The sequence below is a fragment of the Pseudopipra pipra genome, chromosome 3 (assembly GCF_036250125.1).
Source record: "Pseudopipra pipra isolate bDixPip1 chromosome 3, bDixPip1.hap1, whole genome shotgun sequence".
NCBI lineage: Eukaryota > Metazoa > Chordata > Aves > Passeriformes > Pipridae > Pseudopipra > Pseudopipra pipra.
Window position 1 is genome coordinate 111,287,434 of NC_087551.1, and position 16,982 is coordinate 111,304,415.

At 43.7% G+C, this 16,982-nt stretch overlaps 1 protein-coding gene across 2 annotated transcripts in view; it reads right to left on the reverse strand.

Annotated features, from left to right (window-relative positions):
• Positions 1-1,635: 1,635 nt before the first annotated feature.
• The window catches only part of RUNX2 (RUNX family transcription factor 2), a 164,683-nt gene continuing 149,336 nt past the window's right edge, over positions 1,636-16,982 (reverse strand). For both annotated transcript variants that reach the window (XM_064650745.1, XM_064650743.1), the window contains one exon: positions 1,636-2,553. In XM_064650745.1, coding sequence (XP_064506815.1) covers positions 1,871-2,553 — 683 coding nt within the window. In that variant the 3' untranslated portion in view covers positions 1,636-1,870. The remainder of the gene's footprint in view (positions 2,554-16,982) is intronic.

The window sequence follows — 16,982 nt, forward strand, 5'->3', positions numbered from 1 at the left end:
GATAAACTTCCCTTTATTTTTGCTTTTTTTAGTCTAAGGAAACTGCAATGGCAAAATCAAAAGCCAGAATGTTTTTAAGATACTCCTTTTATCTCCCTTTGCTGAAACACATAAAATTAAAAGGTAGTGTAGGACACCTATTAAATTACTTTTTTTTCTTCCTCCTTTTTGCTAAACACAGCAGAGGAAAAAAGTCACAGAAAAAAAAAAACCATGACTGAACAGGGCAGTTGCTTTGTCTTTCAGGCACAGATTCAAAAATATGGATAGGTTTATATATAAATACATATGCTGTAACCAAAACCTCAAATTCAAATACACCTGAGCTTTTGGGAAGTTTGTATATACATTCAATCTTTGTGGCTTAGGCTCATCTGTAACAGAAATATTTGCAAATAGACAGAATACTTCCTCTTTAATCTTATCTAGAAATCTGTCTGTTTGTCTGGGATTTTCCTAGAGATGGCCTCAGATCCTGATATCTGAGGGTTGCATGGCTAAATTAAGGAGACATCATACACAACTTCACAGAGGCCTTTATTTTTTTCTATTTGCCATGAGCATGTATTTCATTTTAATCCACTGGGATGAAAGGCAGTAGCCTGACTCAGCCATCACTGGCCCCATGGGACCACCCTCGGGAAAATACGTTTTGGCTGATGGTTCATATAATCATAGAATGGTTTAGGTTGAAAGGGGACTTAAAGATCATCTAGTTCCAAACCCCTGCCCTGGACAGGGACACCTTCCACATGACCAGGTTGCTCCAAGCCCCATCCAACCTGGCCTGGTTGTTTGCACTATGGGCAGACTGTGGCTGACAGGCACAAGGGTTGTGAGTCCTCTTTCCTGGGGCTCTTCCAGAGCTCAGAGCACATCCTACCCTTCATCTCCCAGCTCTTATGCCTCCATCAGACCAAAGAGTGTCCAGTGGTACCTCATCAGCTGCTCTACAGGTCACGTACCTCAGAGGACAAATTCTGGATTCATGCCCAAGAGCTATTTCTTCATCCACAAAGAGGATTGTCTGAGGTTTCACGCCTTCAGTGCCTCCTTTAGGCCAGCTGCTGCAGCTTGGCAATAGGGAAAAGATGGTGAAATGTCAGGATCTATCCACGCGTGCCTGGCTAATTGTTGTAAATTAGCTCGGCCTGTTTATGCACTTGAAGAACCCGAGGCACCACTGGCAAAGTAAGATAGATTGACTTCAGCTAAGCACCTCAGATCTTGATCTCTGGAGGACAAGAGGTGGTCGAGGCTGTTTAATAGCTGTTCAACCCCAGTGCTGCTTAGACAACTACCCTGCATTGTGTTTTGGACAATTTATCACGGCGTGTACCTGCGTCAGCAGTTACAATTACCTCTGAGATTTAGTGCACCAGGAAAGGCTCCAATTTCAACAGAGCCATGCCATGCAGCATAGATGGAGAAAAATAGGGATTTTTTTTCAGAGTTTTATTGTGTCCTTTCCTGTCTGTGTCCCCCCACATTGCCCAGAGGGATTTGGTCACCTCCTTGAGTATTTTCTCGTGGTAACTTCTCACCACTTCAGACTCTCGGCATTCACTGTGCGAGACCTCCCCGACTACCAGCGCTCGTGTGGTTAATGGGTGAGAGAAGGGGAGAGAGCACATCTGAAAGGAATGCAAAGAAACATAAACAATTTTATTAACAAGACCACAAAATTATTTTTTAATATATGCAGCCATTTACAAGGAGCAAACAAACAAACAAACAGAAAAACCCACTGGGGAGACATGGTCGGCGTCAGCGACCACAGCGAGCGCACACACAGATAGTATGGGCAGGTCTGGGTAGGGTCCCTTTCCTCCAGCCCCTATGAGCATGGTAAGCCTGTGCAGACCTGGCCCTAAGGAGGGGGGGTGCCACGTGCATCCTGCTGCGGTGCCAGGGACGATGCCAGCTGGGTCAGGGCTCGGGCAATGGTGGAGAGGTGGCTGTTCATCGTCCGCAGCTCGGCCAGGATGTCGCTCACGTTTGCCGACGCCTGCTCGGAGCTCGGGGGCATGGCATGGGCAGCTGGTGGTGGGGAAGCAGCCCCCGGAGCACTGTTTCCCATAGGTGCTGCCTGGGGATTCTCATCATGGGAGGGCTGTGGGGGTGGGCTGCTGCAGGGCTTCATGCCTTCCAGGGAGCCTGTTCTTATGGGTGGCTGGTCTTCCTCCTTCCCTTGGATGGTGGCAAGTGTTGCCGAAGCGAGGAAGGGCAGCCAGTTGATGAGATGGGTGGCACCGCTGGGTGGGACTATTGGCAAATAAATTCCAGGGTGCAGGGATGGAGCAGAGGCAGGTGGTGCAGGAAGAGAAGGAAGTCCAGGGAGAACAGTGGCAGCAGAAGTGGATGTTGATGGTGAAATAGGAGGTGGTTTGGGACATAAGGCTGCGACACAGGCAGGTAACGGTGGTGAAAATGATGCAGTACCAGTGTCAGAGGAAGAGCAGGGTGATGCTGGAGCTGTGAAAGGTCCAGGTTCTTCAGAGGTTGGTGGTGAAGTGGCAGCAGGTGGAGCATCAGGTGTGCAAGGATCTGAATCTGTAAGGAAGACATATCGTGAGCCTTGATTTACACATTTTACTTACATACACAGACTGTTGTCTGCTGTCCCCTCAATGGGACCAGGCCTTCTGAAAGGGGGAATTTCATCAGCTGGCAGTGATACTCTCTGTAGGCCAATTAGAAAAGAACAGATGTACTCAAAGACAAGAGTCTATTGTAGGTAAACATGAACTTAATATTATAAAACTAAATTAACTTTCCACCCTTATTCTTCATAAAGCCTGTGGACAGGCCTGAACATTTTTCTGGTTGGCGTCTCATAGCTGTGCATTAGCTGGTGAATTCCCTGCTGTGTTTTTCTGGCCAGCCATAGAATGATGGTAATGTCCTAACTGACTCAGATCTCCCCTGGAGATGTGAGGGCTGGATGGTTGCTGCCAGAGGCAAAGTTAATTGCTGCTTTATAGAGGGTCCCAGTTTTCAGCATTTTGATTTGAATAGACAACTAAACACCAGAAACAGTAAGAGCTACTTGGTGGCTTAAACTCTTCAATAATTTTATTTTTTTTTGCATGTGGAAACATGACTGAGTTTACACAATCAAACTTAGATATATATCCCTACCTAGATCCCTTCATTAGCTTCAGCTATGAAAACCAAATTAAAAAAAGAACAAATAGATAAAAAGAAATTGTTGACACTGGCCATCCCAGCCTGACACCTGTGCTCTCTCGCCAGTAGTTCAGTGGACCTCATCCAATGTCCCCTATGGCCATTAGAAATGTGCTTTCTTGGACTGAATCCATCAGATACAGTCTAGGATGATAGAGCAGCCCCTGGGGGATACACAAAGGCTTGGAGAACCACACTAAGGTCCAAGGTGCTCTACCCACTGTGCCCAGCTGTTAAATACTGTATGGTAAGGATGATCCTATTTCTACAATCATTCTGAAAGCCAGAAATATAATAGGAAATGTTTGCTTTTCAACAGCCTCAAAGATATGCATTGGTGGAATTACTATACACTCTGTAGATTTTTATTTTAGCGTTGGGAACACATTATACAGGAGGTGGTGAGATGCTACAGGAGTGGTCAGTGTAAGACAGATGGATTTTAAAACTACTTCTGCTGCAATTAAGTGCAAATTTTAAGGCACTACTGTGGATACAAAGACACAAATTAATAGATTTATCTAGGTTAAAACAAGCTAGAGAAAGCCAAGTACTAAGGTGTTAACACCATACTATTATTATTTCTGGCATCTAAAAAATTTGATGTGAGAAATCCATTTTCATTACTGTCTGGTTTGATATTCCAGATAGCAAACTGAAACTGACCCAAAAACAAAGAAGGCTTCTCCCTGTCATTTCTAACACCAAACCAGCTGGACATGCAGCGAGCAAAAGTCCATCTTTGTCCCACATGGGACCACCATGTTGTTCCTAATCAAACACATACGTGGCTTAGAGGGGATTATGACACAAAATTCAGACTGCCTTTAGGTCCCTGAGGTTTTTATGGAAAGTTACTGCAGGTTCCTTGAAACAGTTTCCTTCCTTTGTGTATTGGCTTTCTTCCCAATACAAAGTCCTTGCCTTCACAGGCGCTCGATCCCTGTCCGATAGAGGTTGGCTAAGGATGCTGGATGTTGGGTTTCCAAAGTGCTATTGATTTGTCTTTGGTTTTTCAAAACAAAAACAAAAATAAAGCACAGTTCAAATACAGGTTCCTTTTCCATCCAAACCACCAAAGTTTGCAGGGCTGAGATGAAAGGTTCAGGTTTGGCTCCACTGTGGTGTTAACCAGAACAACGTTTATGGTCTGTATATAGCATGGCTAATGCCTGTCCACACTGCCCAAACAAACCAAATTAAGTGTAACATTTTTCCATACATTAGAGAGCAGAGAAAGCTTGACAAACCTTGGTGTAATCTGGTTTGCTACTGTGAAAAATAACTGTCACAAATGATTCTTAAATGGTTGAAGAGCAAGCGGGGTTAAAATACAAGTAATGGCAACTAATAGAGACAAAAATAGAGGCACAAATCAGGACACCAAAGGCTCCTCCTTTTGGCTGAAATCTTTTCAAATAGCATGGCTTCCCTATCAGAAGCCACAGCTTTGTCATCCCCCTAATCTCCCCTTAAGGTTTACTTATGCCATGCAGCCTTTAAACACAACTTGCTCAGCTTGATCAGGCTCCCATACTTCCATCCAAGAAATTCCACATGGGTGTGTGTACACCTCACGTATCCAGGACATGTGGAAGCTGTTGCACTGCTCAGATCAATGGGAATGTGCACAGCTGACACAGAGTGCTCTGTGCACCCAGAGCAACTGCTGGTCTGGATGGGGTCTGATCCAACTGCTCAGTTATCTGAAGACCCACACTGACGATGGAAACTGCAGAATCTCAGCATCACTGAGGTTGAGAGGGATCTCTGGAGACTGCCTAATCACAACCTCTCCTCAAAGAAGTGTCAGCAACTTTTCCTACATGGACAAAATTGCTAGGGCATGTTTGAGAAAGCCCAACAATGCGGGAGTCCTAAACAGGATGAAGCATGAAACAAACAACTTCTGTTGCCTATCACATACAACAGGATGATTCTATTTATTTCCTTCCTCTCTAATTTTGTTTTATTTTTTTTTTCTCATTGCAACTTGTCACAACTTTAGTGCTTGTCTTTTCGCTTTTTTGTACAACCCTAGCAGAAAGAGAGTCTCAACTGGAGCATCCAGGGGCACTCTCATTACTGGGTGTTCAGTCAACACCTAGACAGAGCTGTAGCTAAGTGGGGTTGGATAGATGCCTGCAGAGAAGAGAGATGTTGGACACAGGGTGCTCGGACAAGTACAGTGACCTTCACTAAACATATCAACCCACCTGTGCATGGTCATTCATTGTCCTCCAGTACACCCAGTCTACAGAGGCTGGGGAGGTTTTGTAGCATACTCCCACATCCAAAGATTGACTGTTCAAGGCAGGCTTGTAGCTTAGAAGAAAAGTTATTTTGCCAGCTAAGGAAGCTAACCCAGGACTCAGAAAACTTGGTTGGGATCAGCTTCATTTAAACAATTGAATTGTAAGTGCTTAGTGAAGAAATTCCACGAAAGCCCTATATTTTCCATGTTGTATATAGAGGGAAAGCCCATGAAGGGAAGGCTTAGACACATGAGCTGTATCTCTCTGAGCAGCCTCGCAGTCACTTCTTTTCTACTGAGAGCATAGGGAGCTTGGCCTCCTTCAGGAGGATTGGGTTACTGAGATGGGATTCAGGTCACAGAATCACAGAATATCCTGAGTTGGAAGGGACCCACGAGGATCACTGAGTCCAAATCCTGGACCTGCACAGGACCACCCCAAAAACCACATCATGTCCCTTGTCCAAGTGCTTCTTGAACTCTGTCAGGCTTGGTGCCATGACCACTTCCCTAGGGAGCCTGTTCCAGTGCCCAACCAACCTCTGGGTGAAGAACTTTTTGCTAATAACCAACCTAACCCTCCACTGACACAAATTCATGCCTTTCCCTTGGGTCACCTTTAGCTTTCACAGTCTACAGCATAGTTCTATGTCTTATCTAACTCCCAAGCCTTTCTTCACAGTCAGCAGATTAGGTCTAGCACCACCTCTTTTTTGCTAGAATGGGAAATATTTATCCTCACCTCTTTACTTGGAATAATGTAGGATAACTGACTTGCATGTGGATGTCGTACTGAAAATGCCTACATTGCAAAAGAGAACTCCTAAACAAGATGTATAAAAATAAGATGAGTGTTCACGTTAGAAACATTCCCTATCCTTCTCATCTACTATGGATCTTCCAAAGGAAAGCCAATGTACATTTTTGTGTTACCTATTTACAAGTAAGAGGGAATACTTCTGCTCTGTCACCTCCAAGAGGACCTTGGGGTATTAAAAACTCACAGGGCTGTAAATAGTAGGTGTTAAAGTAATGAGAGGGAGCAGAGGAGCACCTCCAGGAGAGGATTTCCTGGTATTTGTCCTGCCCATGATGATGGATGTTAACAAAAGATTGATGGTCTGCCCTGTGAGTATGGTGAAACTGAAGTTACTTTAAATGCATTCATCTGTATGAGAAGAGCACGTATTTCACTTTACAGGCAGTCTTGGCTATCTTAACTGCCTTTGTTTGACTACTGATGTTATCTGTCTTGCAGCCAAATTGCTGCAAACTCTGATTTCTTAGTCTTTTTTCAGCTCACAAGTGAAAGGTCTGTGAAGAAAAAACCTTGAGGGAAAAGCAGAAGCATGACTTTCCATGGACTCAGCTCATCTAACATTAGCCATTTAGCTGGAATCTAGTTAGAGGCAGTCATCCTAGATCCAGCTGAGAAAGAAGCACCTCTGGGGACAAGCCGGTCCAAGCCATCAGGTCCCTAAGAAGGGTGGGGCATCATGCTCTGAAGTGTCCCTCTCCTCCCAGTACTTCTTGTACGAAAAGTCAACTACCTTAGATAGACAGAGAAACTTCTAAATAGCTACAGTTGTGTGAGCTGGATTCCTCACTTTATGTGTAGATGTAGCAAGTAATTTCATAGAATCACAGAATGGGTCAGGTTGGAAGGGACCACAGTGGGTCCAACCCCCGTGTTCAAGCAGGGTCATCCCAGAGCACATGGCACAGGATTATGTCCAGATGGTTCTGGAATATCCCTAGTGAGGGGGACTCCACATCCTCTCTGAAAAATCTGTTCCAGTGCTTGGTCACTGCACAGTGAAGAAGTTCTTCCTCATGTTCGGGAGGAGCTTCCTACGCATCAGTTTTTGCCTATTGTTGCTTGTCCTATTGCTTGACAGCCCCAACAAGAGCCTGGCTACATCCTCTTGGCATTTGCAATTTCCTATCAAATCAGAATACTAAATGGGTAGTGCTGCCTCTGTGTTCCTGTGGAACACATAAAACCATGGAGATAAGGTTTAAGATGCAAGAGTGTAGAATCTGAGAACCTTAGAGAGCTTCAAGAAATGAGATGGTGGTTGAGAAAGTGATAATCTTTCAAGTGGGTCAGGACTGAACAAACAATCTATTTCAACAGTACCAATACTTAATTTATTTAATTCAATAACCAGTACTTAAAAGAGGGAAAGCAACTTTTAATACAGGCAGACAGTGATAGGGCAAGGGAGAAGAGTTTAAAAATAAAAGAGAGATTTAGATTAAACATAGGAAGAAATTTTTTTGCTCAGAGCATGGTGAGGCACTGGAACAGGTGGCCCAGAGAAGCTGCCCCATCCCTGGAAGCATTTAAGTCCAGGTCAGATGGGGCTTTGAGCAACCTGGTCTAGTGGACCCCCGCACCTGTGGCAGAAGTATTGGAACTAGATGATCTTTAAGGTCCCTTCCAACCCAAACCATTCTATGATTCAATGGCAAGGATATTAAGATGTTGAAATGAGTCTCCTCAGTAAGACAGTAACCTGTGGGAGGCCTCTGTGCACTGTCCTTTCTGCTCAGGTCTGTGCAGCTGCTCTGAGCTGTCAGTGTCTGCGTGTGTGCCCGCGGGACCGAGTGCGTGCGCGCTCTCCCACTTCATTTTGCAGCTGCTTCCCAAGAACGTCTAAATATACTCCTGCCTCCGCTTTCTGGTGAGAAGTGAAACTGAAGTCCCAACAGCTTGTGGTAAATGAAAGCCCAAGAGCAGCATGTGCGTCAGTGAGGGCGGTACTGCTTTTGCACGGAAAAAAATCCGTCTTTGGAATCTGAATCCGAAGCCACCCCTCCTGTGCTGCTCAGGTTTGATTCAGATGGAGTGGCATTGCTTCCCACTGGTGGGCTGAGTCAAGCTTAGAAGGGCTTCAAGCTGTAAATCAATTCTAGAAGGAAATAAATCATCGCCTTGGGTAAAGAGACCACTGGACATTACCCTGGAGTAGGTCTGAACAAAAGCATCAACTTGAGCACTCCAGGACTGATGTTTGCATATGTGTGATTTCAGACTCTTAATTTATGTTTTTTATGAATCCAAACTAGCTCTGAACAGTCGCATTTGGGTGAGCAACTCAGAAATGCATAGAAAATTCACAAAAACATTAGGCAAGCTTATTGTTAATTATTTTGTAGACAAAGCAAATCACATCTGTCCCAGGAACCCACTCTTCTCTGTATAGATTGAAAAATCCTAAAATATCATATATGTCAAGATGCTGCCCTCTTTAATGACAAAAGTGTTTTCATGTAATTAAACATGCCCATTCAAGTCATTTAGTGCAAAATGTTGAATAAAAAAAATTGATCATAGTATCCCAAATTAGCCCTATTCTTACAGTTTTCAAACTCAATTTCACCCATGGCTTCCACAATTAAATAATTTTTTTTTAAAAGGGATTTTGGAAATAATTGGAAATAATTGTAGGTTACTGAAACAATCCTGTAATGGAGCACATGGCAAAGTCTGTTCCAAAGTCCATGACGTTTTACCAAAAATACACCAACTCTGTCTCTGTGCTGTCAAATTACAAACCTACTGGTTGAGTCACTTCAGTAAGGCTTCTTCCTCTGGCCTCTCATTTTTTAAGTAGATAAATAACAATCCACGAGCTTCTCTGCAGATTTTAATTCACTTAGAAGTTTTTCTGACTTCATAAACTCGTGCATCTCTTTGGAATTTATTTCATTGGTTTTTTTAATTGTGGTCTGTTTTGGGGTCTGTTTCTCTTCTTTCAGGTAAAGTACACCAGGCTTAGCTGGACTGGGCTTTATGTGACTAATCCCATTATGACTCCTGTGGAGTTGTGCTCTTTCAAAATTTCTTGAGTAATAGTCTGTTATGAGTACATACTTATTCCCATGTCATGCGAACAAATTTGTTCTCACAGTTTGTCATGGGCCATCTGCTTTTTCATCTTTGTCCCTGGCTTAATTTCAGTGAGATTTTATTCACTTCCTGACAAAAATGTGCGTTTTTACACTCATTTGGGACCAGATTTTCCAGGAACCTGAGGTCCTTCTTTGACACCTATGGGACAAAGCCAGACTTTTTGAAGTGCTCTGCAGCTCCTGTTATTTCCTAAAACAGAAGAGTCCCTGAGGATGCCCTGACATCTCAGTGTGGAGGAGGAATGGGAAAAGGGGAGGTAGGCACGTTGGAGAGGTAATATTGTTGGGCAGCAGGCAATTCCTCATGACAGTATTCATTGCCTAACACATTTTTCCCGCTGTGCTCAAAGCACTGAGCAAGTCTCACACTGGCTGCACTTTGTGGGGGCCAGACTGAAACACATGAAAAATGAAATGCCTGGACAGAAGTCCACGATGGAGCTGGGAGCAAAGGCCACTTTCATCTTCCCCATCAACCAACATTGTTAATGCAGCCCTCTGATGTCTCCTTTACCCTACACCTCTATTACTCCAACTTCGTAAACTGGATAAGGCCTCTTTCCCTCTGTTTTGCAGCACAGAAATAAGACACAGCAGAAAAATCTGCGGTGCTTAAGGGGCCTGCCAGCCCAACCCTCCTGTGGCCATGCAAGAACATCTCATCTCCACCCACATGTGCTTCCTTCGTAGCAACTGACTGAGGATGGCAAAGTGGTTGGAGAGACTTTTTATGTTCTAAAATAAGACTGTGAACTACTGGAGAGCCAAAAGAAACAGGAAGAAGAAGAAGAAAGCATTATAATTGTTCAGGGCACTTTGTCCAGATTTTCTTGTACTTTGCCTCTACCAATGGTCAGTAAATGCTGCCTCCAAGGAAGTATCAAAAAATCAAAAATAACAGTTATGCTATCGTCTGTTGTAGGAAATTTTCCCAGTGTTCCACTAATGAATCAGGTTTTTGGCCCAGGACAGATGTTTACACTATCAACTATCACCTTTTATGAAGGCCAACAAATTTGATTTAGGATCAGGATGAAAATGGACTGCAACTGAAAGAAGAGCTCATGTGTAATTACCCCTTTGAATCTGTCCATTAGCTACACCAAAAGGTTTTTCCTGTTTTGAAACAGACAGCTTTCCCAACACGTGTAATTCTTCTGAGAGTCTTGTTTTCTTTCCCTAATAAGTACTATTGTCTTTCTAAATGTCCCTATTATGTTTTTATTAGCCTTGTAAACATCCCATCATTTTTTATATGTTTCTTTTTCCTGTTTATTTTTTCCTTTTCTTCTTTTCTTTCTTTTTTTTTTTTTTTTATTTTTTTGTTCTTTGACAAGCTTCTGGCAATTAATTCCTACAGCAATTGGTTTCTCAGATTAGTTTTGCAATGTGTGAGGCAGTATTTCCATTTACACAGCAAATTTTTGATACTAATCAGCCAGGAGCATTTTCTCTAAAACCACCTGTGTCTACTCTTTGTGACTTTCTCAACAGCACTTCCTGCTACACATGGCACCAGAATAAGTCAGTGATCACATGACATTCAGCAGGTACTAAGAGATACAGAAGAGGTAGGATGTGTCTCTTTTGCCTTTAAACCAAAGGATCATAGAATCATTAAGGTTGGAAAAGGCCTCCAACATCAACCATTAACCTAATACTGCCAAGCCCACCCTTAAACCATGTCCCTGAGTGCTACGCCTACACATTTTTGAACACTTCTAGGGATAGTGACTCAACCACTTCCACAGGCAGTCTGTTCCAATGCTTGACAACCTTTTTACTGAAGAAATTTTTCCTAATATCCAATCTAAACCTCCCCTGGCACAACTTGAGGCCGTTTCCTCTTGTCCTATTTGTTACCTGGAAGAAGAGGCCAAATCCCACCTGGCTACATCCTCCTTTCAGGAAGCTGTAGAAAGTGAGGAGGCCTCCCCTGAGCCTCCTTTTCTCCAGGTTGAGCCCCTCCCAGCTCCCTCAGCCACTCCTCATCAGATATGTGCTCCAGACCCTTCCCCAGCTTCATTGCCCTTCTTTGTACCTACTCCAGTATCTCAGGATGAGGCAACTGGGAACATTTATAGAAACAAACCTTGACAGTCCAGACATTTTGGGTTTATTTTTCTTTGCTGGTTTGAGATTAGTTTAATTTCTTAACGTATATACTCTGAAAATTTCAAAGTAGATTCAGATGTTAATTAACCAAATATAGCTATATTATCCTGCTCTTTTTTTCCAGGAAAAATATGAGACACACCATGCAATCTTATGGTTTTTGTAGCCAGTGAGTCAAGTCTGGAAATTTGGTCCACATGAGTCAATGAGATTTCAGGTTCTACAAAGTGTCCAGCAAGGACCTTGTCAGCCAGCAGTGGACATCTGTTGCCTTACACCACGTGGCTCATCTTGGGCTGACCTGTGCAAAAAACTACATCCAGTCTGAGTTACCTGAACCTCTTCCATTTTATGCTTTTGGATGATTTGTCTCTCTCAAAGGCTTGTCACAGCAGTGTTCCCTGCTGAAATAGAGGAACTATATATTTTCCTGGGTATTTACCATCTGACTGCCCCAACACAAGGCTTCTGCTAAGTCTTAGAGCCCAGATAAGATTTTTGACCACAGCAAAGCATTGGTCCAACAGTCCTTGTCTTGTACCATTTCTCAAGCTGTGGAAACTCAGTACTTAAATGGGACAGATGATGAAAAAGAGTGTGTGAAGTCTCCTGCCCCATCTAAAGCAGAACCAAGACTGCTGGTCCTCCTTAGTGAGCAACGTTTGGGTGAAACAAAGGCTGATTAGGAGGCCACAATTAGACTAACACAAGAGAGTGTGTCTGCAAGATGAGCTTGGCTGTTGTCCTGCATAAGAGTTTACAGGACAAAACCTGCTTGTCAATCTAAAAGTGGACACCTTGACTATACAGTAAAGAGCCTGTCAGTGATCTGAGGATGACAAGGGAATGATCTTGACTTAAGTATGCAATAAAAGTAGGAACTAATTCATGTAATTGATTAAATTTGCATATATTTCCCAGTACGTTTCATCCCCAGAGGGGTGGTGCTGTTTGTAGGAAAATAATCTTGTAACGAAAAATCCCCTGAAACTGCACAGCCTGAGGTGATTTTTCTCATCTTCATACACTGAGGAACTGCACAGACTGTATCTTCCCTGAAGAGTTAATCCGGATGGGAGACAGCCATATCTGAACACCTAAGTTATGCCAGTCTGGACATGGATTATTTCCCTGAATGACCCTACTGCTCCTTTGCTGTTTGTGAACTTTCCCAAGTGTGTCAGGAGATTCGGAGAGGAGGAGGCATATCTGTTTTGGTTTTTTTGGATTTAGATACTCTGGGATGTTTTCCCAATCTCTTGTGTCAGATGTGGGAGAACTGGTTTACTCCAAGGAAAGGCTTTTGGGAAAGTCCTGAAAGGTTCAACTCACTCATGATCAAATCTGGGTCCTAACTGCAAAGTGGGTGAATGCCAGCCCATGGCCAGACAGGACCCGGGCTGTCTATTCCCTCTTCAGAGCTCCAGGCCTGAACTGAAACCGCTTCCTGAGTCTGAGAGAAGTTTTTAATGCATGTGGAGCTGGTACCTTGGAGATGTACCTTTTATCGTCTTTCATTTCAACTGCTCGATATGCCTGGGCAACTGTGGCAGGCATCATGGAAATGCTGTTTTCACAAAGACATTTTGTCTCCAAAAACATTTTCATTTTACACCCAAGTCTAGCCGGAGGTGAATTCTTTTGTTTAATGAAGAGCCACAGCTCCTTTGGAACAAAATGTTCTCCTGTAAGCCGGGTGAGCCGCTGGTTTTATTGAAGAACAGTCCTGCAGACCAAGACAATGCTGTACTTCACTACCCCTTTTGAATTACCACTCTGTCATTTCCCAAAGGAGCATGATCGGCCGACCACTAAACTCTGCTTTAAGATCTTATGCCCGATCTAAATGAGACAGAATGAAGCCCTGGAGAGATTTCAACCCTTGCTTTGTTGAAACAACATTGCTTTGTTTGGAATGTATTTGTCTTTGTACTGGGGAATGAAAATGTAACCCAGTGCCCAGTTTTGAAATACATAAATACAACGCTTTTGGTAACGTAGCATATATAGAGACATCCATAGCATATGCTTTTTCTTACGCATCCTTTTTCTTGGAGATCTTCAACCAGTTTTGAAACCATCAAATCTTTAGCTCTGTAACAGCTCAGTGAAGGAGGAACATATCATTTCTGTGTTCCAGGCTGGCATGGTGACCCAGTTAGGAAATCTGTAGCAGACATGAAATGAAATCCAGACCTGTGCTTGCAACAGTAAACTCAGCCTTCCCTTGTATCCAGTTTGATTACACAAGCCAGTAGTCACCCAAATGTTCATGACACCCACTCACAGCTCCAGTCAGTGGTCACCACTGTTTGGCTCCCAGGTCTTTCCCGTGCTTTACTTTAATATCCTTAGATTAAGAGCTGAATAGATCTCGGGATACAATCCAGACCTTTCAACCCTATGGCTGAATCCTCAGCTGGCAACAGTTGGTCAACTGTTTCAGTTGGACTTTTTCCTACCTCTTTTCACAAATTCACTGTTGCTTCAGTCCATCTTGGGGCAGAGATTTCACAAACCCAGGCCGTTGCTGTACCATTAACTGAGTATGTTACTACACCTTTATGAGCTGTTAACAGCAGTCAGAGAATCTGGAGTGTGATCCATGTGATAAGAACATAAGAGCTGCACCAGGAGTTCCCAAGTCCCTCATCCCTCCACCGACCCACCCTCCCTACTATGTGTCCTCCTGAACAACTAAATGGAGGAGACGTTCACCCACTTGGAGAGCAAACAGACACGTCAGCCCTGCCCAAACAGAGGTGCTCTGTCTCTCTGTCTGAGTCCATGTCCTTTGATCACCATGGGTACCAACTCCTGTCTGATATTTTGGGCTGTGCAGGGTGGGCTTGGACACTCACTGGGTGGAGGGAAACACCTCAGCAGGGCAGGAAGGAGTGACTCAGCCACTCCTCTCTCTGAGTCAATATTTACCCAGAGGCTCTGGGTTTGGGGGAGGGATGGTCTCTCTCAGGGGTCACATTCCCACCCTCCTGAGTGAGGTGGCTGGAGCCACCAGCCCAAGAGGGTGCTTGCAGCCTTCTCCTGGGAGCATGCCCTCTTTTTATAGGCTGCATTTGGATGCAAACTGGCACGCTGTGGCTATGTCTCTTTTACTTGTTTTTTTTCTAATTGTAGTCTGGAGTTTTCCTTAATGGGACAGAGAAGTCTTTGAGACTGGAAATGTGCTCTTCTCTTTGTTTCTGGTAAGACATAACACTGTCCTCATGGGACCGCACTCCAACAGGGATATTTTAGTTCTGCCTGGCTCAACTTCTTGCTGGCCTGCGGTCTGATTGCTGTTTGTCACTCGGACTGCTGGGGAACAGAGACTGCCCTCACTGCGGCTGCTCTAGTAGACTGGAGCCTTGAATTTGGCTGGGCTTCCCAAGCATTTCCACGAGGGAAATAGTAACACTAATTTCAGCTGGACACTGTATTCCTTGCTTACATTCCTAAAGGGCTGTGTTGTGCTGCTTTTTGCCTTTTCTCCACGTTAAATGCATTGCTAGAATTCACCCCAGGGGTTGTTGCGTCCTGCTGGTGGATGATTATATTCCCCTGCTTGAGAAATTGAAGATGAAAGAGCACTTTGAGATTCCTTTTGATAGATGGAGATACCTTTCTGCCCAGTCCCTGATAGGATATTGTGAAGGTGTTGTCCCATCCTGCAGACCTTGGTCTCATTTACATGGGTGTAAAACAGGAATAATTCCGTTGGCATCAGTGTCATTTACATCAGCATAATCATGGGAGAAGGAGAAGAAATAGGCCTGCAGGGATTTTTTTGTTTCTTTTGGGGGAACCATGCTGACTGTAAAACCACAGCAAAATTATTTTTAAATGAGAAAAATTTCTTTAAGACAGATCAGACTCTTAAAAAGAGAGACAAATGGAATGAAATGCTGCAGTTCAGAAAGTCCTGCGGTATTTGGGAAATGGGGCAGTTGCTGTAAAGGGAGGAGTAAACAGCCAAAGCCAGGAGAGTTGCAAAAAGAGAAAGACCCAGAAAATTAAGCTGCTTATGAATTAGATTATTAAAATTTCTCAGAGCACAAGAGATGAGATTGTGGAGGCAAGTTTATTCTCAGCACATGCGTGGAAAAACATAAACCTCAGTAAGAACCACTGAGTAAATCTGAGAAAAAAAAATGACTGTGCCTGGAAATGTTTAGGGTATGGTGTTTGTCAATTAATGAACTGAGAGGCCACCATTTTCAGCTCAGTACACAGCAAAGACATGCACAAACTAAGTCCAAAGAAGGAGATTATTTTCTTTTTTTGCCAGCAAGAGGAATGCAGGGAATTTTGCTCTGTGCTTCATCTGCAATTGATTTTTGTCTTTCATAAAACCTGGTGATTATGGAGAAGAGAAAGTTTGCTTCAAGTGGCTGGGCGAGGGGTCACAATTACTCACACCACCAGGTTCCCATTTGCCTTCAGGTTTGTTGATTTTGACGACAAGCCTTTACCGCTCAGTTTCTCAGTTGTGTCAGCAGCTTCCCCAACAGCCTAGTGATGCTTTTGTGTTGCACTGTGCAGACAGGGGAGCAGCTCCAGCCAAAAAGCACACATTGATATTGTACTCCCTGCTGTAAGAAACCTCACAGTTTGACTAAGTTTGGATCCAGCCTCATGGTTTGGACTCATCTCTAACAGAAATACACAGATATCTCCAGTAACATATTTTAATGGAAAGAGGAAGTTTTCTAAGGACACAATACATATACCTCATCAGGGAACAGCTCCTCTCTGTGCCAAGAAGCTTCTCTCTATCCTGGAGGAAACACTTGCTTTATGTACAGAACTGCCTTATAAAGGGAAGGGATGGGGATTCTGGCAGTATTGGGAATCTTCAGCAGGAAGAAATACCAAAGATCATCTGCCTTGTGAAAGGAGGGCTGCTTGATTAATTTTATGGAAAGGAACTGAGCTGTAAAAAGATGGGATTTTGTCTTTAACAAGGACTGTAAGTTGGGAGAGCAGCCAATTGGGGCACCTGTGCTAGCCCAGGACTATTAGGAGACCAAGGTCAGAAGGAGCCTGGACGCCACCACAAATTCAAGGAGAGACGGACTGGCAAAATGGGGATGTGGAAGAGCCAAGGTGCACCTGCTGATGTTCATAAATGACTCAACGAGAAAACTCATGTAGGATCCTGACTTAGAAGGGAAAACATTGTCTTGAAAGGAAAAAGCTCCCAACCAACACAAAACCACTGTGTGTCCATCTGTACGTTTGTTCTGTAGACATAATTGAATCATCACAGAGAAAAGAAGCCCATTTCAAGATAACACGGCTGCTCAGCCTCTGTGGGCATCAGGAAAGTGGTTACACCATAGGAAATGATTAGAAGAGCCCCAAATCATCCCTGCATAGCTCACACTACAACTAATGCCTCCAGTGTAACAGGAGCAGAGGTTTGGAATGAAATAGACTGTCCAACATACTGTGTACAACATCAGACAGAAGTACTGCAACTGGCCAGTCCTTGTGACATTACAAT